This window comes from Protopterus annectens, chromosome 8.part0 (genome assembly GCF_019279795.1).
Source record: "Protopterus annectens isolate FY-2018-M chromosome 8.part0, PAN1.0, whole genome shotgun sequence".
In the NCBI taxonomy this organism is placed as follows: domain Eukaryota; kingdom Metazoa; phylum Chordata; order Ceratodontiformes; family Protopteridae; genus Protopterus; species Protopterus annectens.
The window spans coordinates 352450498-352472116 of record NC_056741.1 but is presented as its reverse complement, the minus strand read 5'-3'; the positions used below and the strand labels follow the sequence as shown (position 1 = coordinate 352472116).

The window sequence follows — 21619 nt, the reverse complement described above, 5'->3', positions numbered from 1 at the left end:
CCATAATTCCTAGAACTCCACCTCTTTACCTCAGATCGAGTCTGTGTCCCATTAGATAGTATATATCCACAACTAGACTAATACATGTGTATATCAATCATATAAACCCTGTTCAAAACTAACTCAAGAATATAGGAAAGAAAAAATGGCAGGGTTATAAGAAACAGGCAGTAATAACTCCTCACAGGAAAGGTATGCCAGTGACAACCTGGTCATCAGAAAACTATTTGTGACAGTTTGGAAGTAGGCAGGTGGGAGGGAGATTGAACCAGATGAAAATCAGACATGGATCTATCTTTATGGAAAATACATAGCTTTCATATCCACTGTCATATATTTTTGTCCGATTCAACTATGGGACATACTCCCAAGCATATAGACCTGGGTGGTATTAAGGAAGAACATTCCTGGTAGAACCAAAGAAGGAATGTGATCTAGAATGTTTCTCAAGCTTGTAATGAGATAAAAAGGTATAAACTGTTGACCAAGAAGCTGATGCACAAATATCAATAGGTACTCTAATGGCAAAGACTTTTGAAGCAGCCACTCTGCCCTTGTGGAATGAGTCTTAGGTTTAATTTGTAAAGACAATTCCTTTTTATTGTAAATGAAGGAAATGTATTTGGAGAGCCATCTATACAGAGTCACTTGAGCCACTGCTTTGCCCAGTTTAGGTTTTGAGAATTCCACAAACAATTGATCTGATTTTCTGAATGGTTTGGTCCTATGAAGACAGATGAACATCCAGCACACATAGCATATATTCACCCTTGTTTGAAAATCTTGGAAAAACGACTGATAGGTTTACTGACTGATTTAAATTAATTTCAGATGCCACCCTATGAAGGAAAGATGTGTTAGTCCTTAAGGAAACTTTCTTTGTGAAAGACCAAATAGGGAGGTTTGCACGAAAGTGCTTGCACCTCAGAAAAATCCATTTGGGTGAAGTAACTGCAAACAGAAAAATTGTTTTCCAAGAGAGAAATTTTAAATCAACTGGTGCTGCCAGCTCAAACGGTGGTTGAGTCAATGCTTGTAACATGTTAGTAATTTTCCATGGAGGCACCGGGTCTCTGACAGGAGGCCATAGGAAAAAGGTGCCTTCCAAGAAGACCTTAGAGATTTTTAGGGAAGCTACAGAATTGTCTTTCTTATCTATGTAGAAATGTGAGATAGCTGCCATTTGCACTTTGATAGTTGAATAACTGGACCTGCTGTAGAAAAGTACTGACTTAAATTCTGAAATGGAAGGAATGGGACAAGAAAAAGGAGTCTAAAACCCAGGGTATAACCTAAATGTAGAACCACTTCCATTTGTTATAGTATATTTTTGTAGTGGTCCTTTTTTGGGATTCAATATGATCTAAATGAAGCCTGGTATCTCTGGCTAAGGTTAGAACTGCAGGAACCAAGCAGTTAACTTCATGGCTTTCTGGCCTGGAGGAGGCAGTCCGAATGAGTATGTCTGTAAATCTAAAAAAATGGCCCAGCATCCATGGTGGATGTACTGGTAAAGGCCACAGGAAGGCAAACCACATTTGTTGAAGCCAGAAAGGGGCAATGAGGATCACCTTGACCTTGCAGATTTTTCTTTTCTGTATGAAATTATTTATTAAAGGCATAGTGGAGACCAGGGGCCAATTGTGGACTACAGCATCACTTTGTGACTGCCCCTGCAGATGGATCAGGACAAAGTAACTGCTGCACTTGTTGTTTAGGTAGGATGTGAAAGGGTTGCGGCACGATTGGCCCCAGTGCCTGAAAATCAAAGTTGTCACTATTGGATTGAGGGACCACTCATGAGTCATCAAGATGGACCATTTGCCAGACTCTCATGGCTTCTTAACACAAGGGATAGGAGCAGGTTCCTCAGTTTGTTGCTGTACCAAACCAGTGATATATTGCCCGTTTGTACTGATATCATATCCCTGGGAAGGATGTCCTAAAAGGCCTGCAACACTAGGAGGATTGTCCTCATCTCTAGGACACTGATGTGAAGGTTGACCTCTGCATGTGACCAAGTGCTCTAGACTGTCTTCCCTTTGAATTGCCTCCCCTACCCTAGAAGGTATGCGTCCATCATCAGCACCACAGGCGGGTCCATAAGGAACCGACACCCTTCTATCACTGAATGACACATTATCCATCAGGATAAATGTTGCTTGCAAATTTGAGTGAGTCAAATCGTGCCATAAAATGGATGGCAAAATTGGGACCACTGCACCACTAGAGTCCACTGAAGCACTCTCATGTAAAATCTGGCCAATGGAATTATGAGGATTGTGGAAGCCATTAGGCAACGTAGATGAAGGATTAATCTCACTGGTGTGGAGGGGTGATGGAAAACTCAGTGGCAGTGTGGTGCAGGGAGAGCACCCTGGAGTTTGTGTCCTAGCGGCATCACATAAATTGTATCTGTTGCATAGGTGCAAGATGACCTTTGGTTAGATTGACTGTAATCCCTAGGTCTTGCATCAGCTGTAACAAAAGGACCCAATGGTTCGACAACACATGGCTTGAAGCTGTAGTCAGGATCCAATCATCAAGGTTCTGTAAAACATGGATCTCTGGCAGGCAAAGATGCACCACCACTGCTGCCATCATCTTAGTGAACACTCTGGGGGCTGTGGTGAGACTGAACAGCAGGGCTCTGAATTGAAAATGATTGGCTCACAGCCAGAAATGAAGAAATCTGCTTGAATGTTTCTCTGCCTTCACATGGAAGTAAGCATCTTTGAGCTCTACGGAGGAAATTCAATCGTCATTCCTCAGCAGAGGCAAAATGGACTGAAGTGTGGCCATCTGAAATGTTGTCAGTTTGATATACTGCTTTAAATGGCTCAGATCCATAATAGGCCTGAGGTCCCCTGTTTTCTCGAGTACTAAAAAGAACCTTGAGTAGACTCTGCATTCCAGCTGATCTTAAGGGACCAGCTGTATGACTCTTTTTGTTAGTAGATTGGAGACCTCTGCTGCTGCAAGTTCCCAATGACTGAGTGGGACATCAAGAATTTTTTCTCCTTGACAGGAAAAAGTGAAATTGGTATGGAGTAGCCTCTAGAAATTATGGTTAGCATGCAAGAATTTATAGTTATGTTTTGGCAGGCGTTTGGGTGCAGACACAAGCATCCCCCCATTGCAACCAAAGTGCAGCAGCTGTGTATCACTCACAGTCACACCTCATTATAAGAGTAAAAATCAGAGGTGTGTTGAAAGTTTTATTAGGTAAAATGACCATGAAAGCCTTAGTTATGTGGTCTGCCTCTGTCTCTAGGGTGATGTCTATTATTGTTACCTCCTCCTCTGCCACAAGGAGGTCTATCGCCAGGAATATCTTGGTAAGAGCTCTGTGATTTCTGGAAACAGCCCGCTGATTCCAAGAATAGGATCTCTGGGGTGTGGAGAAGCAGATTCCCACTACAGAGAGGGTCTTCCCTTCCTGCTGACTACTAGTCAGTGTTTCTTTCACTTTGGGTCCAAATAAGGTGGGCCTATCAAAGGGGGCATTAACGAAAGATGTCTTAAAACTTTCCACAAAATCACAAAGTTACATATTTTTGTGACGATGAATGGTAATGCCAGTGATGTTGCTCTAGGTGTGCAATCAGTTACATTAGAAAGCAGTCAAATAGCTCATTTGTAAGTAGACTGCAGGGTAGAAAGCTGGGTGTCCATTGTCTTCTGAACATCTGCAGGCATGATACCCAAGACAAAGAGACCTGGAAATCCTATTGATCAGGTCTTGCTGAAATCTGGTGACATAGGGCAAATAATTCAGCACTCTAAGTGCAAAGGTCTCTAAAGTGTATGCCCATTTTATATACTGATCCATTGCTGCACACTATCTGTTATGGAGTTGGGCCAAGGAAGTTTCTTCAGGTAGTTCCTTCTTTGTGGCCATCGCTACTGTCACTGCATCTACCACTGGACCTTTGCTCCACTGCTTCTGGTCTGCTGGTGCTGGTAGAATCTCATCAGGTATCTCAGGGATGGTTTCTATCACATCAAGGTCTTCCATGCCCACTAAGCCATCAAATCAATGACTGGGTCAACAGGTGGTACCACCCAGGATGAAGATAAACCAGAACCAAAGGCTTCCAGGAACACAGACTCTTTTGGAGAGGATTATCAGTAGCCCCCACCCCCACCCCCCACTGCTTCATCAATTCAAGGATCTCAACAAAGGTGATGTCTTCACCTTCATCCAAGCCCCTATTTTCCATGACAGACTCTGGGAAGAGTCTAAGTGCTTCCACTTGCATGTCTGTTTCCTGTGAACAGGTTCCATGGAGGGAAGGTCAGAAAGTTCTAAATCAGACTGGGAGCTAATGTAGCAAGTAGCCTAGGAAGTCCACAGAACCAAATGTTACCTTTCTGACAGGAAGATGATAAGTATAAGCTGATTCTAGCTAGGGTTCAGATGGAACTGAACTGGATGGATGCACCTTTTCACTAAGCATTGAAAGGACCTGCCCAAAAGCCTCGAAGGCTAAGGACATTATTCGTTCCACCATAGCCCTCCTGTCCCTAGACAGAAAGGAAGCCTCAGAACAGACAGGCTTCAACCCTGAGGCCAACTCTGGTGCCAAGCTATCAAGAGTTGAGGTACCAAGGGGAAGAAATGGCTCTGACAACTTTGGTGTAGACCCATCCCATGGAAGTACAATGCCAAAGCTTCATCTCTGAGTCTCTTCTGGATCTGAACATATCGGACTGAAAAGAGAAAGGGAACCTGTCAGAGTTGAAGTCACTTGCACTGTAAGCTCTAGAAAAGTCTCTCCCCGAAAGATCAGATCTGAGATAGCTGGGTATGAGGGGTGGACCAGAACCAGATAAGAGCAGGATTGATAGACAGTCCAGCACTTGGTACATTCACAGAAGAGAGCACCAAAAAAACCCTGAGCTGAATCTGCATTCTGAGGAACTTCATCATCATCTTGTCAAAATCTTGTTCAGTCAAGCTTCTTGATAACCAAGTTGATGATGCCACCAAAAGTAGTCTCAAGTACCTTTTTTCTTGAAGGATCGGGGAGGGGAGCCTGGGACTCACTGGGTCCAGGAAGAATCTGGACTAAGGAGGAGACAGAAGGATTTAAGGAACTGTCAGCTCCTAACATCGTGGTACCTTGGGATCCAAACTGGACCAGACAGATGGATCTGAGGAGCACCTATGGGGCATCTCAGAGTCCAATTTCTCCTTTACCTTTTCTGTTATCTTCTCCTTCTCTTTATCTTTTTATCTTTCTTGACTTTTTTCTCTTTTTCCTTCTTTTTATGCCTGTCCTTGATCTCTTGTCTTTCCCTGTGGTACAGGAGGTAGCAGAGGAAGTGGAAGGCATAGCAGAACCTGTCTGGAGGGCAAGGAGTCTTCACGATCAATTTCTCCCTTCCAGTCTGCACAGCATGGGAGCTGAAAGAAGAGGAGGCCTGACACTGTGTGTTATAAACAAAGCAAGCATCTACAAGTAAAATTTGTCTATACTAAGTATAAGTCTAAATCATCCAGTATATCTATACAACTACCTATATACTGATATATACTCATTTAGGTAACTACCTAGTAACACAACAAGCATAAACTATCTACTAAGTAAAGAACATAGCACACTCTACATACCTAGCATCCTAACCTATTCTAATCTACCTAAATTGACAAAACTCTAACAATAGCTATAATACTAGCTGGAGAGAAAAACATTCTCTCAGTAGAGGGGATTAGGAATTGAAAAGACAAAATTTGCCACAGAAACACTGCAAAAGGATAATGAAAAATGTCAAGCCCTCGATGACACAATAAATACTTTGGGTGACCAATGAGATCTGAAGTACTCCGGTGGAGTTCACAGAATTATGCTTAGGAGAGAAGTCAGAGTCCTGAAACCAAGATTCAGAATCAGTATTGAGTTCAGATTTGGTTGGATCCAACAACCCATAGCCTAACTGGATGAAAATAGACAACATTGGATCAACGGTTTTCCAAGCTGTACTAGTTGCACAAGTGCAAGCATCATCATCAGTAAGCAATGATTATTAATGATAGCTGTACACCACCGTGTTCACTAAGGAGAATAAACTTATCCAGCTTAACTCATGCCCTCTTCCTTTCTTCCCCAAAAATTTCCAACTCTTCATTAATTATCATCCACAGCTTCTCTGACTGATAAAAATATACCTGACCTGTTTGTAATTAAAGGGGACTAAAATTATTTTTGTGTATCTCACTATCCTTATTTCAAAATCAGGACCTTCCAGTTTTTCAGAGTTTTTTTTTCCTTATCTTCTGTTTAGTCTCTTCTCACATATCCTTAGCTGTCACAACAGAACAGTTTTCAATCCATAAACATAAATACTTCATGTTATCATGTCTCCATAAATATGAGCATTACAGAACAATTTCATGTGCAGGTACATAGTTTAACCTCTATAGCTTTTGTTTTAACTTAATTAATTTTATATCCTGAAAAGGCTCAAAACACTTTGGAATGATGCGTTGTTATCTCCCATTTATTCACTGATTTCATTGTTGCTGGTCATGTTCCTTATCTCCATCTCTCAACACCAGTTGATGGTTCAGCTCTAACTTACTCCTGATTCTTCCACTCAGCTTCTGTTCTTTTTTCTGACTCATAAGCATTTTTCTTTGGAACAATGAAAAAATGCTTCACTGGCACTGGCAGTCTTTCTGAGCGTTGTTATTATCAGAAGAATGAGAAGTAGATTCCCTTTCTGCTTACTGGTTCACTCTGTTCGATGAACTTTTATTTCTTCCTTAGCCTGTACTGATCAAAAACTGCATTTGATCGTCTGGGAAAAATTAATCTGAAGTCAGCTGGATACAATAGCTTGAATGTTATACCTGTCTCTCAACATTCTCTGATTGCTGGGATAAACTTGCTTGTTTTCTTTCTAATTAGTATATAGTGAATAATCATTTTCCTCATACATTCTGCTGTCTCCAACTTTCCCTTCTGAAACAGTTTTGTCAGGAACAACTCTTTTTGCTAGTATAATTGCATGTGACGTGCCCTCATACCTAAAAATCTTGCTGTGGAAAACCAGTCCAGTTGCCTACATGTAGTTTCATGAAATTAATACACTGTTCCCCTCAGGTTCTCAGGTACAGCAGAAAATCTCAAGTTATTTTTTGCGTGCTCTGTCTTCTATCTCTAGTATTTTTCAACAGCTCTTCTTGAGAAGACTTATGCATAGCCAGCCTTTTCTTCATTTCATCCTCAGAGTTTTGAAATTTTATCAGTTCATCTGAATAGCTACTTACAAACGTTGTCTATTCTTCCAGGCTTTTGTTACTTGACTTCATATATTCCTTCAGTATATAGCATATTTTAAACACCTCTGAGTGCATTTTATTTATTTTTTTCTTTACTGGAAGCCATTTATTGTACCAAAGCTGAAACTTGAACTGTTTTTTTACTGAACAGCTGCACAATTTTTCCTAGTCTGAGTTTTCTCTTCGACTTTTCTAGATGATTTTCCTTCAGGTTATCCAAATGTCTTCTTTTTTGGCATCTATGCTGTTTATTTACCAGCCAATAACCAAATTTTACCCAAACTGAGTTTCCCTTGCTATCTTATCCACAATTTCTGTTTTCAAACTGGGGAAGCTCAAATCGACCTACTAATCAGTGTGTGGCCATCTCAGAAGTAGATCTCTCAAAAACTGTTGAACATTTTACCTTGAATCACAAACAGAAGTTCATTACTGGATGTCACCTGAATTTAGTGTTTAGTGTGGCATCAGTTCCCCTGCATCTCATACAGTCCCAGTTTCTTAACATGCAATCACCACTACAAGAACCATCACTTGGAGAAAATGCTGACACTCCCATTTACCAACACCTTAAATGTCTTCCTTTCTTCTTTCTTTGATGATTTTGAGAAAAAGAATAGCTACACTGAACTGTAATACATTTTAATGAAGTACTTTGATTATAATCCAAATGACAGACTTTATTTAAACCATTTTTAAAAGAGTAAACATATAAATTTCAATAAAAGAAATATGAATAATGGAATTATTTAATTCTTAATATTACATTGCAATTCTTACTAGTTACTATTCCAGTGTATCATAGTTGCTTTACTGAACAGTTTCATTTCTGGTTAGTTCACTTTGCACATGATTTTATACAGACGATAGAGCATGTACACAGTTATTTATGCATCGTGAAAAAGCACAGTATCAGACTACTTGCTCACTATATACTAACTTACCAACACTTCAAGCTCACTTCTGTGTAAAACAATATGAGCAACAACTATCTCAAGCTACTATGCAACTGCAAAACACGCTCCACTTATCTGTGCAAGGAACTACTAGCACACAATATTCCATCTTTCTTTCTTTCATCACATCATATTACATTTGAGCTACAGTATTTGTATTTTTGTCTTCCCCTACATTTGTCATTTCATATAACGCTTAAAAAAAAAAAAACAATAAAACAGTTTTGAGCACATAAATGTGATGCCAGTCATATTCTATTGTATTGGGACCACATGTTTAGCTTATCACTAGAGGTCTGTCATATTGATATCAAGCCATATGGTTTCAAAAGCAGGCCATCTGATTAGATAGGTGATGAGCAGTTAATAGAAAAGGACAGCATTCAGACTGGATTCAGAATGCTCATTTATCAAGAGGAGTAACTTATACTAGTGGATGACTGAGTTTCAAAGGAAAGACAGATGTTCACACAAATACACATCGAGAGAGGCATACAGAACTTCATTTTTTGCATTTTAAAGGGACAGGAAGTTAATTGACCCAGAGGATACAAGAACTCAGAGTTAATAAATATGAAGATGCAGGTAATAAATATGAAGATGCAGGAAGGTTGAGAGGGCAAGAAAGCATGATTTTTATTTTAGTTTTTAGTCAATTTTTTCATCAATATGCAGTTTGATTGAACTTGCTTTGAGGTTTTACTATGAATCTATGGTGAAGGATGAGTGCCTCAGATCATACTCATAGAATGAAGAACTAGAGAAAGAGAAATAATAAGATGCATACCCAGAAAATGACAGATGATCCCATGCATAAAATAAGAGAGATAAATTACCAGTACCAAATTCATGTGACAAATATTTGACTACCTGGGTTCTCCACAGTTTGAAGGTGCAGATGCTGAATCAGCAAATCCACAGAAGAAGGACTTGGTTTTGGTGGTGACTTCACCTCCTGGGCCTGCCATGACTACTGATCCATGACCAGAAGAGTCCCCAACATACTCAACATACTCACCAGGGTAGCTAAGGAGATCCCTTCTGAGACAGAGCATTTGAAGATTAACATATGCCATGAAATGCAAAACATTTTGTATATGATACCTAAAATTAAGCATCAATGCATCAGTAAGGTTACCACAACCTGAAAAAGTAAAGTTCATCAAATTGTCTTACACTAAATCCACTACCAAAATCCTCTGCTGTCAAATGTCTGGATTTTTAAATCTTGGCACCAAGCATGGAGATCGTATCAAAATGCATATTAATAATTCTTGTGTGCCCAGTCATCAAAAAACTGGATCATGTTGTTATCTTGATGGTATTTTATATGACTCTTTGTACTTTATTATATTTCGTACTTGGTATTTCTGTATACACTGTCGTCTGTACATATCACTACTATTACAGTACTTTAGATGCCTACTTTAAATACCTTTCACCAGGGCTGTGCCTGCAAAAGGACAATTCTAATCAGCACATTATTCTAGTAAATAAAGTAAGTAAATAAAACAAACAAACAGATAAACAAATAAATAAACAAAATACTGAATGATGCTACACCACTAATTGTATTACAGAATATTTCTAATAAGCTGCACACATAATGAGGTTTGTGTAATCATATTGTTTCCAAGGCTGCAAAACTTCAGAGAAGGGGAGAGCAGATGGCTACAATCAAAAATATTTTTTTCCCTTTCCTCCAGCATTTTCTGACCTTACAGGCAGAACAATTAATTATCAGGACAGGACGTGCCACTTCCAAAATGGGGGAGGGGTTTACATAGTGTCATAGATGAGCAGATTTTAATATGCGTTCAGTCATCTGTGGATATACCTTTGGTTTTGCTTCTTTCAAAACTTTAGATAATCAGCTGTTTTTTTATCCTGGTATTTTAATTTTAGTGATGTATTTGACAATGAGTTTTGCTTTGGTTGGGTGGTATACACTCCACTATTAAATAATACTGGAACAATGGTATTAAATGCGGCTGAGTTACAAAACAACAATATAATTTATGGTACCTTTGCAGAATGAAATAAATAGCAACACAAGTAAAGCACTACTGCTGCAACCAAACAATAACATATAAAACTAAATGTCCAAAAAATGTTCAATGCTGTGCCTAAGTCCCACCAGACAAACGAGGTACAAATTCCAAAAACAAGAAAGGTGGGACACTGCTGGAGTTTCTATATCCTTTATTAAAAGCACACAAAAATAGCCAAAGATAAGCGCTTTCGGGTAGAAACCCTTCATCAGATCACAAACAAACAAACAAACATTCCAGCAATTTAGACTAGTATCCGACCAATAGGGATCAGTAAATAACTCGCCTTTTCTGTAAGGCTGGCTTTAAAGGTACATACTCATTTAGCCCAGGACTTCTGTGGGCCATTAGTTCCAAAATCCATTTGGATTCTAAAGATTCTGTGAGGAGCCTAACGTCACCTCCCCTATTATTCATTGTGACATTAACCACAGCTTTAAATCTAAAGTTGTGTGTGGGGTTAAACTCAATGTGCCTATAAAGGGCATTGTGTGTATCTTTATTCCTAATTGATGACAAATGTTGAAGTACCCTTGCCTTAAACATACAGTTAGTTTTTCCCACATAAAATCCAGGGCATTGTGTGCACTCTGCCAAGTATACCAGATTACAAGTCCTACACGTAGCCTTAGCCTTAAAGTTAAAAATGTTGCCATTGACTGGGTGTATAAAAGTATTGTCCTTGTTGATAAAAGGACATGCTTTGCAATAGCCACATGGAACACTACCTGCTCTTACTTGAAGGGATTTGAACAGGTAAAAGATTTCTCCTTGCATAGTATGTCTTTTAAATTCTTATTCCTCCTGTATCCAAACTTGGGATGGACACCTACTATGCTTCTCAACTTACTATCACCCCTCAAGATGTTCCAATTCCTGTTAATTATGTCCCTTATATCCCCAATATTGCTGCTATAGGTGAAGAACAATTTTGGTTCCCCCGACATGAAACTTGCAGGAGGGGATGTTTTTACTTCCCCTCTCTTACACCTAAGCCATGGTTTATACTTATTCTCCCTCTTTGGATAGTTGGTGTCCACTACCTTATTAATTAATTTTCCTTTGTACCCCCTTTCAAGGAAACAACCCTTCAGAGCAGCCACTTTTCTCTCATATTGTGTATCATCCAGGCATAACCTGGATATCCTACCAACCTGTCCCTGGATAATATTGGGAAACATGGAACGGGGATGCATACTATCAAAACACAGCATGGTGTTCTTCCAACATTCCTTCCTATATAAACAAGAGGAAAAACCTGTCCTATTCTGTGAAATACATATGTCCAGAAAGTCTATCTGTGTTTCTGAGTATTTCTTTGTGAATCTAAGAAAAGTGGTGGTAGAATGCAAGTATTCCACAAAATCCTCCAGTAATGTTAAACCTCCCTTCCAAAGGAAAAAAACGTCATCTACAAAACGTGTGTACATATGAATGTATTGCATCCATTCATGATTGTTAAATATGACATCCCTTTCCCAATACCAAAGGACCAGATTGGCATATGTATTAGCACAGGGGGTGCCCATAGCTACCCCCTGTGCTTGTCTATATGTCTGTTGAACTCCTATAAACACATTGTTCTCCAAGGCTATAGTTAGTAATGTCTTGACTAAAACTATTTTATCTTCATCTACATCCAAGTCTTTCAAAACCATACCTATGGCATGGACACCATATTCATTACTAATCACAGTGAAAAGACTATGGACATCCAATGTCACCATCAAAAAATTGCCCTGTGCCTTATCACAATTTACCTCTCCTACTTTTTGCAGAAAATCACCTGTATCCTTGAGTATAGTGGTCACCCTATCTACATAGGGGCGAAGTGTATACTCTAACCAAATAGAAATGTTTTCTGTGACCCATCCCCTACCTGAAACAATGGGTCGAAGGGGAGGGTCAGTGAGGGATTTATGTATCTTAGGTAGGGCCTTGAAAATGGGAGTAACCGCCTTTTCTATCCATAAAAACTTAAGCAGATCATCACTTATTTTCATTTCAAAATTTAACTGTTTTAAACAGTTATGTACCCTATCTACCAACAGCCTAACACCAATCGGATTAATTTGTATATATACATGATTATCTGATAACAGTTCTTGCATCTTCCTTATATACATAGTGGTGTCTAGCACCACCACAGCTCCCCCTTTATCATCCATTTTTATGACAAGATCTTTATTGTCACTCAATTCAAATAAGGCTTTTTTCTGATTCTGTGTTAGATTGTAAAACTCATGAAAATCCCTTTTTAGAAAATACTCCTGCAAATCATGTTCACAGCTACTAATGAACAAATTTAGTGCTGGAGAAAAGGGTGGTATGTGACTGCTGGTTTTTTTTAACATGGTTCTATTATCATTGTTTATCCCAAAAGTGCACTTTAACGCTAAATTCCTACAAAAAAGCATTACATCTAACATGACCTCATTAAAAATACTGGCCCTACCAGGCACAAAAGTCAAGCCTTTGTTAAGTACATATAACTCATCCTTCGTCAAAGCATATGAGGATAAATTAAAAACAATACCATTGTTATTGTTAAAAGTCAGTCTAGTGTCTTCCTCCTCTTGTTCGGGTCTCTGCCCTCGCTTAAGGAGCGTTTCCATGCTCCTCGCTTCTTGACCGGAGCTGGAAGTTGGTCCAAAAAACGTTGATGTCCCTGCATAAGCTTGGGACGCGCTCCTAAAGCTGCCTCTTCTGACACAGTTGTATCAACTCGTACTGACTGCCCACAAGTGGACGAATTGATGGAACATGCCGTCGGTAAAAAATTGTCAGATCCTGTTGTTTCATGTGGGGCCACCTCTTCGTTCACAATCGCTCTCGACCCCCCTTCCTTTGGGTCACCAAATGATTTAGTACCAACACTCCTCTGTGTCATGCCGGAGCCACCGACCGGCATGCTATCAATGGGTGTAACCAAACCTTCCGTCTGACTCCTCCCCTCCTGCTGACGTTGGAATGTCTTCCTGGTCGTTCCTTCACTGGAAACCGAGTGTGGGGCTTTGTTACTCGGCCAAACAAAGATGTTACCTCGGGTAAAGTCTTCGTAATCTCTCTCAGTTTGTGTATTTTCTGTGTACGCAGTTTTTCATCGCTATCAGATAGCGTACATAGAAGCTGTTCCAAACGTGCAGTATGAAATGTTTCACAAAACTCTGTCTCTAGCTTGAGGCGCAAAGCCTCAACATCCTTTTTGAGTGTAGCTATCTCCGGAGCAAAGAAGCCATTCAGAATATCCATATATTTGAAACTGGTTTGGATATTCAACGACTGCCATTGAGCTAGCAGCTCTGGATAACGTTCGCCCTGCGTGGGCATACACATAATCCTCATTCCCCTTGGCACTATACCATAGAGTTGACAGGCTTCTAAATGATAAGTCTGCCATTGCAGACGTTGCAGCCTTCCTGCTTTATAGCTCAAATCATGCAATAGATTGTCAAAGTTCTTATCATTAGCTGCCGGAACCTTATTAATTGCCATATCAGTCTTATTGACTGCAAATCCCAAATTTAGCAAGGGATTCTCTTGTAAGAAAAAGTCTTTAACAGCAGCACGGGAATGCTCACCTCTAATTCCTCCATCTCCATTCATAGCTTCAGAGGAGATAGTTATTTTCTTACCCTCCATGGCATGCACAGCAGGAAAGAACCAATAGCAAGCAAATGTCCAAAAAATGTTCAATGCTGTGCCTAAGTCCCACCAGACAATCGAGGTACAAATTCCAAAAACAAGAAAGGTGGGACACTGCTGCAAAACTTCAGAGAAGGGGAGAGCAGATGGCTACAATCAAAAATATTTTTTTCCCTTTCCTCCAGCATTTTCTGACCTTACAGGCAGAACAATTAATTATCAGGACAGGACGTGCCGCTTCCAAAATGGGGGGGGGGGGGTTTACATAGTGTCATAGATGAGCAGATTTTAATATGCGTTCAATCAGCTGTGGATATACCTTTGGTTTTGCTTCTTTCAAATCTTTAGATAATCAGCTGTTTTTTTATCCTGGTATTTTAATTTTAGTGATGTATTTGACAATGAGTTTTGCTTTGGTTGGGTGGTATACACTCCACTATTAAATAATACTGGAACAATGGTATTAAATGCGGCTGAGTTACAAAACAACAATATAATTTATGGTACCTTTGCAGAATGAAATAAATAGCAACACAAGTAAAGCACTACTGCTGCAACCAAACAATAACATATAAAACTATCATGAGATTCTTTTCTGAGTTACCTGGTTACTTAGCTTCTTCTTCTTCTTTCGGCTTTTCCCGGTTAGGGGTCACCACAGCGGATCACCTGTCCACTCATGACTGGCAGTGGAGTTTTACAGTGTCGAGTTGCCAACCTGGCGCCCAACCTTCCACAGAAGGCACACACATATGCCTAGGGCCAATTTAGAGTGTCCAGTCCACCTACAGCATGTCTTTGGAATGTGGGAGGAAACCGGAGCACCCGGAGGAAACTCACGCAACCACAGGGAGGACATGGGAACTCCACACAGAAGGCACCCCAGCCAAGAATCGAACCGGAGAACCTCTTGCTGTGAGGTGGCAACATTAACTGCTGCACCACCATGGCCGCCATTACTTAGCTAAGCTGGAAAAAAAGTATGGTGCATCTAGACACTACTGCATGCACCCAGATATGTGGATGCACGGAAATTCATTTGTGTAGGACAGCAAAGCATTATATGTTTGTAAAAGGCGTCAAACATGGAGCTGTCACACAAACATCAGTCAGAAGCTAAGTGTACCTTTGAAGGACTAATGGCTTTAAGAGATATTGAACACTTCAGTTTGCTTTTTTGTTTTTCAACAAAAAGTGTTTCACAGCTTTCAAAGCATTTAGCTTCTTACTGCTGTTCTGTGGTGGCCTCTGTGTATCCTGTAGCATGAGGCTAGATCATAGCTGAAAGATGTACATGACAAAATTTAGTACTCCCACCACTTTGAAATCAGAGAAATGCATAAGAAGCTTGACTTGCTCCTGATATCAGAGCATAATCAGCATATTCCATATACTATGGCAGCTTTTGCTTTTGTGCATGATAGTATATTCCTACCAATTAAGTTTTAGCAGTATTAAGATTTACACATGTCAGATTCAGATAAAAAAAACCATTAAAATATTGAATTTAATGATGCCCACTTCTATTTCCTACTTTTTATCAAAAGAATAGGAAAATACTTAAAAAGCTTAAAGTGAAAAAGAAAAGCACAAAAAAGAGCATTTCAAAAGCAACAGTAATGCATCTTTCCACTAGACATCTTCCATACTTTAATCCCTTGCTTATGTGGAACACAAACACACACACACACACACACACACACACACACACACAAAAGTAATTACCACCAAGGTCGCACCATCACCATACAATGTGCACTTATCTATGCCTCATTCTTTTCTACTCCAAGAGTTTTTGTTTCATGTTTTTAGGTGAGCTCTCTAATGTTGGTGACCTTCCATTCACTTATATTATCATTCACTTCTTTTATTACCAAGTTCTAATTATAAGGATTAAGTTGTGTCTTTCACAAAATAAAAAAATCATTCTGTTTTACAGATTTTTTTATCCTTCCCATGTGTCTGATAACCATTATACCCCAACCTCATTCCAGCCATGCCTACTCATTCCCATATTTACTGGGGCAAGAACTAGTTGCAGGGAAAGCCATCATCCACTCAGTCATCGGGAATGTTCTGTTTTTATGCCCTGATGCCTCTTCTGCTGGGTAATATACACAGTCAGATATGTGAAAGCCTGCTGTTCCTTCCCTTGTACTCACTTTGAATGTGTAGGCACAGATGGCTACTAATGAATGTATCTTGGAAGACCCAAACACTACAGGCTAAGCATCTGTCTCTACAGTAAGTAGTATCATTGCAGTAATCTGGATGTTCCCTTCTCTGACATGGATAAAATGAAATCAGTCACTCAATCTCACCCTTTCCTCCCTGTTCCCCCAGTGCCTAGGTTACAGATCATCTAAGTCAGTATCAGGGCCATATCTCTGTGTAACATGGAGCCAAGGTACAGCCATAAGAAGTTTAATCTTTGCCTACTACATTAGTGCATCCTTCTGATTTTACATTTCATTCCCATGTTCTCCCTTACCTCATGAAAAGTCTAAGTTACTCTACGTCTGGCATTCTTTTGTTTAAAATACCTACATCATTAAATATGCATATCCTTTCAGTAACTTTTTTTTAAATTCTATTTTATTTTAAATCAGTTAACACGGGTAATGCATTGATCCTAAAGAAATGCTTTCAGGCATTGCCTAGGTGGAAAGCACATGATCAGCAATGAAAACTTAATAGAAATGTCAACAGGTTAATCACATGCACATTGCTGTCTATATTAAGTACATTTTACAGACTGAATAGAAGTGTACTTTAGTATCAGACAATGAAAGATAAATTATCTCCTGGCACATACAATTACAGTACTATAAATGACTAACAATGGCAGGCATATCAGTCATTCCAATTTCATATTCAAATTTTACAGTATTTTACATAATATTTGTAAAATGTAGACACATATTCTAATTTGGGATCACATACTACTATATCTGCTGCATTTCATAAAGATTAATAAACTCTTTTACTTGCATGACAGTGTTTGCAATCAGTGGGTTACTGCTGGCTATCCTTAAGTTTAAATATTTGGTTGCAGACGGTATATTCAATTTGTATTTTTTTCCTTCTTGTTTTCAGGTTTATATAGTCTTACACTGTATTACTTCTACTTTCTCTGAAAGTGTCAATATACTTCTATTCCTTTTCCCTCTTATAATGTAACAAAACAGAAGAACATGATTCAGTCAACAAACCTGTGAGATAAGTTCATAGTCTAAGACGGTGTTCTAGCTAAATGGTCATCAGAAATCACTGATTCCAATATATCTGAGTCAAATACCCTTTCTCACATCCAAATCTCTAACAGTTCTTTTTTTAATTTTAACATTCCTTGATCTTCTTACAGTTTCTGAATTTTATTCCATAATATTACTGTTCTTTATTTTATATAAGAATTCTGTAACTTTATTTTGGATAGTTTAGTATGGAATCATAGATTGCTGTGCTTTTGTGTTATCTATAGACGTCTGTGTCCGTAATATTGTGTCATAGAAAGTTTTAAATGCAAAAATGTATTTCCCATTTATATACATATAGTGTATAGCATACAAATTCAGATATTTGCATCCATTTTTGTAATTTAAAATCTTTGATTGCTACCACCTTTTTCATAAACTTCTTTTGAATTCTTTCATAAATACCCAATTGGCCAATAGTGTACAGACAATAATGTATTATTATATTCTACAACTGGTCTAATATAAGTTTTAAAGAGGAATATGAGACAGGTCTCATGCTTTAATGGAAGAGTTTTCACATAGCCCATCTGCTTTATTGCTTTTGGCACTTAATTGTTGAACATGGGAGCTAAAATATAAATTTGCTGATACTTTTAATCCTGAATCTTTGTAATATTTTTACTTCCTTTGGAGGTACTGATGTTAAATATACTGATTTATTTAAATTATATATTATCCAAAATATCTTCCTTGAAGGTTGGGCATTGGACTGGCAACTCGGCACCATAAAAATCCACTGCCAATCATGAGCGGACCGGAGTTCCGCTGTGGCGACCCCTAACTGGGAAAAGCCAAAAGACATTACTATGTTATCCAAAATATATATTATATTATATTATTTATATTATATTATATTACATTACAGTTGTTCATGCAGAACTTTAAGTTGATTTCATTGTCCCTTTCTCCTATCTGTTTCATGTAAGTGTTCAAGTTGTCAGTATGCATTCTGTACATTCTGGGCAATAAAAACAATTTTACAGTCATTGGTATATTTATTCATTCAGCAATACATGCTCTTAGGAATTTTTGAAAAGATGATAATTAAATAATACAGGCCCAAGAACTGAGCCTGTGGAAGTTCTTGGTATATAGCCTAGACATTCCACTGGGCCAGTCAAAGAAACAAAGACTGATATAACTCCTGCCACCCTAAAACCAACAATTCTGAACTTTAAATTTTATAGTACAGGAGTTAGTCCTGTACTCCATCTTTGTTATACATGCCTACTTTTGTACAAGCAATGCTAAAAATCTGAGTGGCTTCTAGGTTTTGTGTATTAGTTACAAACAAAAAAGAAAGCAATACAGAAAAAACATAGAGAGGTAGACAGAGAGAGAGAGAGACAGACAGACGGATAGATAAATGTAAATAAAAAATATCACTTTTTTCAAGGTTTAGAAGGCTAGCACTCTGAATCAAATAAACTGGTTTAGCCATAGAGTTCAAATATAATTCTGACCAACAATGTGCATTCTTACTTTTATCCAGTTCATAATGCCATTAGATTGTTTTTGAGTAAGGAATTTATAGTACACTAATGGATATAATTTGTATCTTTCATGTAGCTCTAAATTATCTGTTACCTTATTCTTGAAGCACTTGGAAACTTCAAGGTCTGTTGAATGAGCTAGGACATATCCTGCTGGAAGTACAGTATAGACAAGGACACGAGTAAGTGGAGCCACATCTGCATTAACATGTAGTGAAATCTGAAAGATGCCTGATATCGCTAAAATGGAATAAAGAATTAGTCAGTTTGCCTGTTATGCTGCAAGACTAAAAAAAAAAAAGCACAACAGCTAGTCAAATATTTTACTCAGGTAAGAACTACTGCTATATACTTTGCCCTAAATATTTTTACAGTAAATAATGTTTAGTCCACTCTTCGGAGTGATTGCATTATTTTTAAGAAAAAAAAAATACATGAACACTGATACAAGAATGTACTAGAACAGCAGGGCTGTTACTCATGTCTCAACACTATGGAATTATGTACTTAGTTTACAGTGATATCATATAAATATTTTATGCCTACTCCACTCTGTTCCTACTGAAATGAGTTATTTATTGATATCTTTGGATTGTAACAAACAGAAGTGATGTTCAGAGAAGTCGAATTGTGTCAGTAAGGTTACCATTACAGTAGATGCCTGGATGATCACTGCAGCAGAGACTTAGCTATATGGGTTAAATCCTGCTAAGGATATAACAGCCAGCCAGCCAGCTTCCAAAGCTTCAGGGAAGCTTCCACAAATTCAAACCATTAGTCAATTCATGAGTAATTTAGATGTCAAGCCCTTCAGATCTTTCATACTAATAGAAGGTAGGCTAAAGCCTTGAGAAGCTACTGCAACCATAATCATATAAAAACCTACTGTTATGGTGAGTTTCTTTACACAACTGTACTGTGTTCATCATAATGGATCACTGCTGCTGAAGCCTTAGCCATATGGGTAGATTAATCAAAATCTAACCCAAGCTCAGATAAATGGCCAAAACAATAAAAAACCAAGAACCAAAAAAAAAAGAATGTTGACCAAATGTCTTCCAGTGAAACTGAGTGCTTTCATCTCACTTTTATTAGAGACTTTCAGAATACCATCTTCTCCTGTTCCTGGAGAATGGTCCTAGCAAAGCCCGTCCTAGACCTCGAGAAGGAATCTAGTCTATAGAGCTTTGTAAAAGTGAGCATAGAGGAACCCAGTGCTGCTTCTAGAATACTTATGGAATCCATCACTTTCCAAAAGCCACTAATAAAGCCAATGGAAAAAAGCCACTAATGAAGCCAAGGAACTGGTAGAATAAGTCCTGACCCTGGCTGGAATTACCTTTTTTGCTGGGTCTAAAAACGTAATAGCATGAGTCAACCTCTTAGAAACTGTCTGTTTGGACACTGGTAATTCTTTTTTTCTTACTCTTGCAAGAAATGAACAACAAGTTAGAGTTCCGGAAAGATTTTTTCTGTCATAATAGTACCTGAGTTTCCTATGGACATCCAAGGTATGAATTATCCTTTCTCCCTCATTTTTATGTACTAAAAAGAAGACAGAGAGGAGAGATGGACAGCTTGTATGAAAGTAAATTTGGATACCACTTTATGTATAAATGAAGGATTAGATCTTAAAAAAACCCTAACTTTCTGGAAAATAAAATAAGGCTGACCTACCTTAAGAGCGTACAATGTGGATACTTTTCTTGCAGTGGTTAGAGCAATTAGTAACACTGTTTTCTATATTAAGGACCTCAAGTTAACCTGATGAGTTGTGTGATGCCCCTGTACTAGCCCAGTAATTAAGGAGCCTCAAGCCTCACCACTAGCACCAGTGAGGGATGTGCACATTGGGAGGATGACAAGTACACATACAGTAAAGCACCATTTCCCTTAAAAGCACACAGAGATCACAGTCTGGGGCTTGTTCCTCCCTCTTTTTCCAGATCCTTAATAAGACTCCCCACTGGCACAGCTATATAGTTGTGTCCTTAGCCAGAGTTCCAAGCCAAGTCCTTCCAGCACTCTCTCTCTGTCCAACCAGTGCTTCATGTCCCTGCCCAAGTATCTCACACACACACACACACACACACACACACACACACTTTGAGATTTGATTTATACACAAACACACACCTTGGAAAGGTTGGCACAGGTTTACTAGCTATGCCCCCTTCTGCCCAGACCATAAGGTAGTTATCACTGCCACCAGAATCCCTTATCAGCTACTTTCAGGCCCTTCCCAAAGGGTGACCAATCTCACTGTGTAATGTTACTATTATCCAAATGGTACGTGTGACAAGACTTGCAAGGTTATTTGAGAGTGGCCTATACAGTGTCACCAAATACATATGCAAGTACACTAAGAACTTAAATATCTCTAAACAAACCAGACACAATTAAAATGTTTAAATATATTTAATAAAAAATAATAAAAGAACAAGACACTACTCAATAACTCAATACATAAACTACAGAGTTCAAAATCACAGGAAATATTTTAAAACAGCATTGCAGGACAGCTTCACACAAATACAAAAAATCTGAACTAATCTTACTATATTCCTATCTCTAAGAGAAATACTATACATAAACCTTACTTACAGAGCAAAGCAAATACAGATGAGAAGTGCTGAATGGATGTTTTCAGGTCTAAAGACAAATACAAAATGCAAAGTCTCTGACAGAGTTCCCAAACTAATATCAAAACATTGCTGCTGGGTCATCTGGATGACATCACTCTTTGTCACCTGCCATCAGTTCCCAGGCTAACAGAAACTTAAAATATAGCACATCTGTGTCAGAAATACTTATCTCTCAGAGGTTTGCCCAGAACTGGAAGTCGTAAAACAGTTAAACACTTTTACATTTGAAACCTAGTAATTATTTGTGTTTCCAGACAACAGAAAGAACTTCTAGCTGTAGACAT

The 21619-nt window shown here is 38.6% G+C and overlaps 1 protein-coding gene across 4 annotated transcripts in view; it reads right to left on the bottom strand.

Moving 5' to 3' along the window:
* Positions 1-21619, bottom strand: part of LOC122808806 (alpha-2-macroglobulin-like) — a 2637399-nt gene that overhangs the window by 1628336 nt on the left and 987444 nt on the right. For all 4 annotated transcript variants that reach the window (XM_044079865.1, XM_044079862.1, XM_044079863.1 and 1 more), the window contains exon 14: positions 18785-18930. In XM_044079865.1, coding sequence (XP_043935800.1) covers positions 18785-18930 — 146 coding nt within the window. The remainder of the gene's footprint in view (positions 1-18784; positions 18931-21619) is intronic.